Raw genomic sequence first — 8251 nt, 5'->3', positions numbered from 1 at the left:
ATGATTGTGGCCTAACCTGCCATGCTTTGCTGTCTCTGAGGCCATCAGCCCAAATATTTATTGCGCACCGGCTGTGAGCCAGGCATTACTTTAGGCACTTAGGCTCACAGCAGTGTGCACATCAGGAAAAAAAATTGCTGTCTTGTGGGGCTGACTTCCTTGTGGGGGAGAGAGCCAGTGAAAAAAGTAAATAAGTAAATCGTATGGTCTTTTAGAAAATAGGTGCTATAGAGAAAATTACAGCAGAAACAGATAATGGAAAGTGATAGAGGTTTGCACTTCTAAATAGGATCAAAAAAAAAACAACACACAAAAAACACCTCAATGAGAAGATGGTGTTTCTGGACTAGGAGGCCGGCGGTATGGAGAGTGAATGGGGGCTCAGTGGGAGAGAGGACCATGGAGAGAGGGGTTTTGGAAAGAGGAGGAGACTGGGGGTCTGGGCAGTCCTAGCTTGCAGGGGGAGGATGGAGACAAGAATGGTCCTTAACATCCTGCCCATCCCCAGCTTTCCCTGGATCTCTTCTACACGGAGGACGAGATCTATGAGCTTTCCTACGCCCGGGAGCCCCGCTGTCCCAAGAGTCTGGTGAGACCCCAGCCCTGACCTCTGACCTCCAGCCCAAGCCTCTGCCCTGACTAACTGTGCCCCTCTGTCCCTGCCCCAGCCACCCTCGCCCTTCAAGGCGCCCCTGGTGGTGGAGTGGGCCCCTGGTGTGACACCTAAGCCTGACACGGTCACTCTGGGTCGGCACGTGGAGCAGCTGGTGGAGGTGAGGAGGTGCCCTGAGCCGGAGGAGGGATCTAAGACTGTGGGGACCCCGGGCACTTTCCTGGTGGTCCAGAGGTCACAACTCCACACTGCCAATGCAGAGGGCGTGGGTTCAACCCCTGGTCAAGGAACTAAGATTGACATGCCATGGGGTGTGGACAGAAGATTAAAAAAATAAGATAATGGTGGGGACCCTAATCTGACCTTACTCTCCCCTTCCCATGCTCCTCCCAAGTCTGTGTTCAAGAACTATGACCCTGACGGCCGCGGCACTATCTCTCAGGAAGACTTTGAGCGACTCTCAGGCAACTTCCCCTTCGCCTGCCATGGGCTTCACCCACCCCCCTGCCAGGGGTAGGTTCTCCCGACTCCTGGGTTCCCTTAAGATGAGGACATGGGGTAGCCAGGGCTCCTGGGTCTGGGAGAACAGGGCCAGGCCTGCTAAAGTGCAGTCTCTCCCCCAGGAGTGGCTCCTTCAGCCGTGAGGAGCTGACAGGATACCTGCTCCGGGCCAGTGCCATTTGCTCCAAGCTGGGCCTGGCCTTCCTGCACACCTTCCAGGAGGTCACCTTCCGCAAGCCCACCTTCTGTAACAGCTGCAGTGGCTTCGTGAGCATTCTGCCCACCATCACCCTGAGGGACCCCTCCTGGAGCACCCTAACTCTTCACAGCCTGGGCTGGGAAAGCCAACCCTTCCCTGTGGCGCTCACAATCCCCAAGCCCCAGATAATGCCCATATTCAGGAAAATCCTCCAGCCTCAAATAGTCCCCATACTTCACAGGGAAGCCTGGCGTGGTTCAGCTCATGGGGTCACAAAGTCAGAAACAACTGAGCGACTCAACAACAAACACTTCACAGAAACCCTAAATAATGGCTGTTCCCTACACCCTGGATAATGCTGAAGTCTCGACAATGCCCAAATCCCAGTCTCCATCCTGGATAATTGCCAAACCCTGGATAATAAGGGCTTTCCAGGTGGCACAGTGGTAAAGAATCCGCCTGCCAATGCAGGAGTCACCAGAGACACAAGGTCGATCCCTGGGTTGGGAAGATCCCCTGGAGGAGGAAATGGCAACCCACTCCAGTATTCTTGCCTGGGAAATCCCACAGACAGAGAAGTCTGGCGGGCTACCGTCCATGGGGTCGAAAAGAGTCAGATACAACTGAGCATCCACGCACTGGACTGAATGGGTAGGTTATCTGCAAACTGAATCAGGCTCCCAAGTCTCTAGGCCCTGAATGATTCAAACTCTGTACAATTTCCAAAACCAGTTGGATTTGGAAGTCTGTCCTCCAATCTGTGGAACGGACAGATCTCTCACTCCCAAACCCAGACCGATTTGCAAACCTTGGATTGCTTTCCAAATTCACTTTTTTAATTCACTGAATAGACACTGAGCACCTCCAGGGCACTAGGCGCAGTTATAGGCTGTGGGCGGGGGTGGAGGGGGACAGGCGGAAACAGAACAGACGCAACCCTTGCCCATAGAATGTATGTTTTATTAACTCTGGATTTTGTCCGATTCTCATATCATAGGTGACTCTCCAAACTTGAGACAAATCTCCAAATTCCTTGAGTCTCCCAGACTCCACATAGGCCTCTAGCCTTGGGCACTTCCAAAACCTGGATGGTTTCCTGCAGACAGCCCCTGTCCCTACCCCAATCACAGCTCTCCCTCTCCTAGCCTAGGTAACCTGTTCTGCTCTCTCTTCCCAGCTTTGGGGTGTCACCAAGCAAGGCTACCGCTGTCGGGGTGAGTGGAGCATCAGTAGAGAAAGGGGATCTAGGACCTCCAAGCTGGAAGAATGGGGGACATGGACTGGGCCTCTGGCACTAACCTCTGAATTTCCCCCAGACTGTGGGCTGTGTTGCCACAGACACTGCAGAGACCAAGTGAAGGTGGAGTGTAAGAAGAGGCCAGGGGCCAAGGGCGATGCGAGTCCCCCAGAAGCCCCTGTCCCACCCACTCCAGTTCCCCAGGCCAGCTGTGGTAAGACCCAGGGTGTGGCAGTCCTGGGAAGGGGGGCCTGGTGGACGGATGGGGATTCATTCCAAGGTCATGAGGCCTTTCCCATCATACCTACGTCCCTCCCACCTGCGCCCCTGCACACAGGCTCCGAGGACAATCTCTCCTACACGCTATCCCTGGAACCTGAGACTGGGTGCCACGTTCGCCATGCTTGGACCCAGACAGAGTCCCCACACCCCTCCTGGGAACCAGAGACGGTGAGGAGGAACTGCCCCCTACCCCCAACTGGATACGGGGAGACCAGCCTGGTTGCCTGGAGGAACCCAGATAGACATGGGGAAGCAAAGGAAAAGTGAAACGAGGCAAAACTCCTCAAGTGCTTGGGCAGGAGGGTGTAGATATGGGTTAATATTTAATGTTGACAGCAATTTCAGTATGTTGGCAGGGAGGGGAAGGGGTGACCCCTAGTACAAAAGAAAAAGTGAGTTTAGGAATAAAAACAGAAAGAAAACTATAAGATGTCAAGAATAAGGCCAAATAGATCAGATACTATTAATAAATATTGGAGTAAATTCCACTCATCAAAAGGGCGACCTCTCAGAATGAGCTAAGGAAACTTTGCTTTGACACATTGGGGAGAGGCTCTCCCCGCAGTGAACCTGAACACTGTACACTCCCCACGTCACCCCATGTCTTCCTCCTTCCAGGTCCCTCTGCCAGCGAAGGCCTCACCACCCACCGAATCCTCCAAGCTGAACTCTTAGATGTTGCCTTGGTCTCGTCTCGTCCCTACTTCATCCTCCAGAGTCAGTCTCAAGTCCTCTTCTTCCGTTTCCTTCCCATCCACACTGCCTTTGTTGAAGCTTCTGTCATCTCTTACCCCAAAAGAAAGTTATTTTCTTCTTTTGCATCAGAGTGGCTGTTAATCGTATTCCCTTCTCTTGCATGTGATATCCGTGCAGCTCTGTGTTGGATACGTTTAGACCTAGCCCAGGTGGCTCAGTGGTCAAGAATCTACCTGCCAATGCAGGAGACTCAGGTTGGATCCCTGGGTTGGGAAGATCCCCTGGATGAAGGGAATGGCAACCCACTCCAGTATTCTTGCCTGGAGAATTCCACAGACAGGAAAGCTTGGCAGGTTATAGTCCATGGGGTCACAAAGAGTTGGACATGACTGAGTGACTAAACCACATCATCATCTTGCCAAGTCCTTAAGTTCCCATTTTACAGATGAAGAAACAGGCTCAGTGAGGTCAAACTGCTCACCAAAGGGGGCAGAACTCCTGAGTGTTAAGAGTCAGGACTCATACCCAGTTTGTCTGCCTCTCACATGGAAGCTACTGACCAATATACTGCACTGATGTCAGTATGGGTCAGGAGCCAGAGGGGACAGGGGGTAGAGCTCCAAACTCAGATGGGAGAGAAGGCCAGAGAAAGGGTGGAACAGGGAGGGAACCTCTGAAACCCAAGTCAGATCAAACCCCTCCTCTGCTCAGAGCCCTCCTGTGGCTCCATCTCACTCAGGGAAACCAGAATCCTCACTGCGCCCCACCCCACATGGTCTGCCCGTCACCTCTCCAGCCTCCCCTCCCGGCACTCACCCCGTCATTCATCCTGCTTCAGCTACACTGGCCCCAGTGGTCCCTGATCATGCCCCCAAACACTCCTAGCTCAGGACCTTTGCACAGGACACTCTGCCGGGAAGGGGGTCCACGTGGCTCCCTTTCTGGGGTTTAGCTCAAGTATCACCTTAGTGAGGCCTCCCCGGATCACACAAAGCTGCAATCCCCCCATAGTCCCCCGATCCTGGCTTCCTGCCTGCTTTATTTCTCTCCAAAGCCCTTTTCTCATCTGACAAACTAAACTTTCTTGTCTGCCCTCCCTCACCTGAAAGGTAGCTCCAGGAGACCAGGGAGTTTTATTATCTGTATCCCCAATGCCTAGAACAGGGCTGGCACACAGTGCTTACTGACGGATGTTTGTCCAATGCCTGCCTGTCTCCTGCCCCATGCCCACAGGAGCAAAGGTTGTTGCTGAAGAGAACGGGACTTGAAGGGTCAGAGCAGCAGGGGCCTGCCTGTTCAGACCCAGGGGACAGAGACCTCCAATCTCACCTCAAACCTGAGCACCCCTGCCCTGGCCCCCACAGAGACAGGTCCTAGGGCTGTAATAAATCACATTTATTTTCCAGAGAATACGGTCCTTGGTGTTGAATGGCAGATGCGGGGAGGACTTTGGGGCCTCAGGAACGGGATATGGGGCTGGGATGCCAGGTGCCAAGAGAAACCCTCAGGGTGACTCCTCAGAGATTAGCATCGCATGAAGGAACCCTCCCCGAAATCATCAGTCCCCTTTACTTCTTCTTCTTCTTCCGGCCCCAGCACTGGCGGCCTGCCTTCCGCCCACCTCCGTCCTCTCTTCTGCTCTGCCAGCTGGGCATGGGAGCCTCCAGCTCATTTGGGCGGCCCCCCCGGTCTGGAACGCTGCCCATAAGCACCTGAGAGATGATTAGACTTGAGTTTGAGAGAAGAAAAATATCTTGGACAAGGGGACCAGAGACCCAAGAGAACAGGAAGGGAAGGGCAGATTTTGGGACTTCCCTGGTAGTCCAGTAGTTAAGACTCCACACTCCCAATGAAGGGGGCACAAGTTCAACCCCTGGTCGGAGAACCAAGATCCTGCATGCTGCGTGGTACAGTGGTGGGGACTGCATGGTGGGAGAAACAGTCCTGGAGCTTTCAGTCAAGGGGCTTCAGCAGAAGAGGAATACAGGGGAGGGTGATGATAGAGGTCCACATCCCCAGCAATATGAATGAGGGCACTCCACCTTTTGTCTGTTTCATAGTTGGGCTTTGTATAACATTTCCAGCAAATCAGTGTTTTGGTTTTTTTCCCTCACTTAAAATTTTGCTTCACTTTTTGCTGTGCTAGATTTTATGCCCTAAGAATCATACGTGTGCTCAGTCGTTTCAGTCAGGTCCGATTCTGTGACCCTGTGGACTGTAGCCCGCCAAGGTCCTCTGCCCATGGAATTCTCCAGGCAAGAATACTGGAGTGGGTTGCCATGCACTCCTCCAGGAGATCTTCCTGACCCAGGAACTGAACCTGTGTCTCTTATGTCTCCTGCATTGGCAGGCAGGTTCTTTACCACTAGCGCCAGCTAGGACGCCCAGGTCATATAAGACTGTTTAAACAGAGATCTATGAGGCTAAATTTGAGACTAATCATTTGAACAGAGGGTAGTTTTGCTTTTAAAAATGGTTAAAACCCAAAACAACAGACTGCAGTGATAGGGGAGGATTTTAAGCCAAAGCAGGAGAGGTGGGCAAGGACTCAGTAAACAGATGGACTTTGTTTTGAAGGCACTGGGGAGCCATAGAAGGGTTTTGAGCTGGGGAAGGACATGGTCAGATTTTTGAGTTGGAAATTTCCTTCTAAATGCCATGTGGAGAGGGAAGGATAGAGGTGGTGAGTCCAGAGGCCAGGAACCTAAGGAGAAGGCCAGAGCAGCAGCCCAGGCTGGAGAGGACAAGCTCGTCCAGGGCAGAGGCGGCTGAAAGGCCAGTTTGAAGGCCAAGGGTGTTTAGCGCCCTTCCCCATCCCCAGGTGCTCACCTTGTTGATAGCACAGCAAGTCCCTTGGCGGGCAGTCTTGCTAGTGGCTGGGACAAGGCGAGACAGATCGGCTCGGGCAGCCAGGACGTGTGCGATGGAGATGTCTGATTCTGAGGTCAGAGCCTCTCGAATTGGGATCAGCACTGCCTTCATGGCCTCTCCTTGGGCCTACGAGGTAGTGGGAAAACATGCCCATGAGCCCTCATCAGATGGGACCTGTAATCTTGAAAGCATCTCTCTTCCCTACTCAGGCCCGCATCTTTTTTTCTTTAATATTTCATTACGATTTTTGTTTATCAAAGTATAGTTGACTTACAATGTTGTGTGCTTCCCACATCTTTTATGTATGTTTTTTTTGGAAGGAGGCATGCCACGCAGCATGCAGCACGAGGGATTCTAGCTCCCCAACCAGGGATTAAACCCCTGCCCTCTGCAAGGGAAGCGTAGAGTCTTAACCACTGGGCTGCCAGGGAGGGCCCTCACATCTTTTAATAAGGAGTATTGCTCTAAATACTCTTCCTGCTCAGACCAGGAAATCCTAGAATGCCCTGGGGGCCCAGAGATTCCACATCCCCAACCTCACAGGATTCTAAAATGACCTAGGTCTCAGAATCAGCAAGAGGGTCGTATTCCTGGCCCTCCCTTCCTCCCCGCTGCAGCCGCAGCTCCCACAACTGCTCCCGCCTAGGTCTTCTGCCCACACCTCAGCCCGATCACTCCAGTGGAAAGCAGATGTGGTGAGGTCAAGGCGCTTAAGGAGGAGGGAGCGGCGCCAGCCGTACTGATCCCGCAGGCTTTGGGACAGAGACGCCAACGCTTCCTGGGGGAAAAGGTCTCAGTCACGCCAGGGGTCGCCCTCATTCCCATCTCTGGATGAGAACCCTGTTCACTTACAGCCATACACAACCTTACCCATCTGGGTGCGTCCAGTGGGTGGTTGAGGAGGGGCTGCAGGGACTCTGGGGGCAGGGAAGGCAGCAGCGCGGAGATCTGATGGGAGAAGGAGGAAGCTAGAGTTAACTTCGCTGAAATCGGATAGACTCCTCCGTGAACCCCAGTTCCCTATGACCCTGAGGACCCCGGCCATAGAACCAAGAATGGCAGTCACAATTCTGCTGATGAAGACATCGGAGGCGGTGGCACTCCTCCTGGAGCCTCTTGGAGAGGGGGCTCTCCCCCTACGAGGAAGGTGGGGTGGCCCTGGTGTGGAGGGGATTCTGGCTACCTTGGCATGCAAGTCCTGAAGCAGCTGACAGGCTGGGGTCCCCCGCGTGGGTCTGGGCAGCCCCAGGGCTTGGAGAGTAAGGATCAGTTCCTGGACCATGCCAGATCCCTCCTCTGCCTCCTCCCCACAGGATGGCTCGGGGTTGGGATCCAGACGGGAGCGCAGGCGGAGGAGGCGGGCGGCCTGGACCTCGGAGCAGAGAAAGCCTAAAAGTAGGGAAAAGGAGCAGTACAATCAAGGAGGGCCGCCACCCCCGCTACCGGGGTCGAAAAGTTCAAGCGGCTTCGAAACTTACGCCTCCTAGTTCCACCCACCTAGAGCCCTGACTCCACCACCAGGATAAGCTCCACCCACTTCGAGACCTAGCTCTTTCTGCAGAATTCAATGGAGTCGCACAGAGTCGGACACGACTGAAGCGACTTAGCAGCAGCAGCAGCTGCAGAATTCAAACCCTGCTCACTTCGGAACCACCCTGACTCCGTGTTACTCGATCTACCTGAGCTTCAAGAACCTCCATCAGAATCCTAACCCCGCCCACCTCAGAGCCCTTAGCCCGCCCCAGAGTTCTACTCCACCCGCCTCCCGCCCGGCTCGAACGCCTCAAAGTTATGACCACGCCCCCCGGAGGCGGGGGGAATCCTGGCTCCACCTCAACGTACGGAGCCCGCC

The 8251-nt window shown here is 53.9% G+C and overlaps 2 protein-coding genes across 5 annotated transcripts in view; one reads left to right on the top strand and one right to left on the bottom strand.

The window, feature by feature from the left end:
- RASGRP4 (RAS guanyl releasing protein 4) overlaps nucleotides 1–4029 on the top strand; it is a 14596-nt gene extending 10567 nt beyond the window's left edge. The window contains exons 10-17 of one of the 3 annotated variants that reach the window (XM_010849190.1): nucleotides 509–589; nucleotides 669–773; nucleotides 1008–1126; nucleotides 1237–1381; nucleotides 2491–2527; nucleotides 2630–2764; nucleotides 2888–3000; nucleotides 3451–4029. In XM_010849190.1, coding sequence (XP_010847492.1) covers nucleotides 509–589; nucleotides 669–773; nucleotides 1008–1126; nucleotides 1237–1381; nucleotides 2491–2527; nucleotides 2630–2764; nucleotides 2888–3000; nucleotides 3451–3507 — 792 coding nt within the window. In that variant the 3' untranslated portion in view covers nucleotides 3508–4029. Of the gene's footprint in view, nucleotides 1–508; nucleotides 590–668; nucleotides 774–1007; nucleotides 1127–1236; nucleotides 1382–2490; nucleotides 2765–2887; nucleotides 3001–3450 lie in introns of those variants that run through there. The other 2 variants (XM_010849189.1, XM_010849191.1) reach the window with 2 other exon arrangements.
- An 882-nt stretch (nucleotides 4030–4911) lies between these two features.
- FAM98C (family with sequence similarity 98, member C) overlaps nucleotides 4912–8251 on the bottom strand; it is a 4108-nt gene continuing 768 nt past the window's right edge. The window contains exons 4-9 of one of the 2 annotated variants that reach the window (XM_010849192.1): nucleotides 8012–8018; nucleotides 7583–7788; nucleotides 7270–7347; nucleotides 7061–7177; nucleotides 6358–6525; nucleotides 4912–5240 (exon numbers count right to left, since the gene is read on the bottom strand). In XM_010849192.1, the coding sequence (XP_010847494.1) occupies nucleotides 5097–5240; nucleotides 6358–6525; nucleotides 7061–7177; nucleotides 7270–7347; nucleotides 7583–7788; nucleotides 8012–8018 (720 nt within the window). In that variant the 3' untranslated portion in view covers nucleotides 4912–5096. Of the gene's footprint in view, nucleotides 5241–6357; nucleotides 6526–7060; nucleotides 7178–7269; nucleotides 7348–7582; nucleotides 7789–8005; nucleotides 8019–8251 lie in introns of both variants that reach the window. The other variant, XM_010849194.1, reaches the window with a different exon arrangement.

The sequence above is a fragment of the Bison bison genome, unplaced genomic scaffold (genome assembly GCF_000754665.1).
Source record: "Bison bison bison isolate TAMUID 2011002044 unplaced genomic scaffold, Bison_UMD1.0 scf7180017864280, whole genome shotgun sequence".
NCBI classification, from domain to species: domain Eukaryota; kingdom Metazoa; phylum Chordata; class Mammalia; order Artiodactyla; family Bovidae; genus Bison; species Bison bison.
This window is presented reverse-complemented; position numbering and strand designations above follow the sequence as displayed.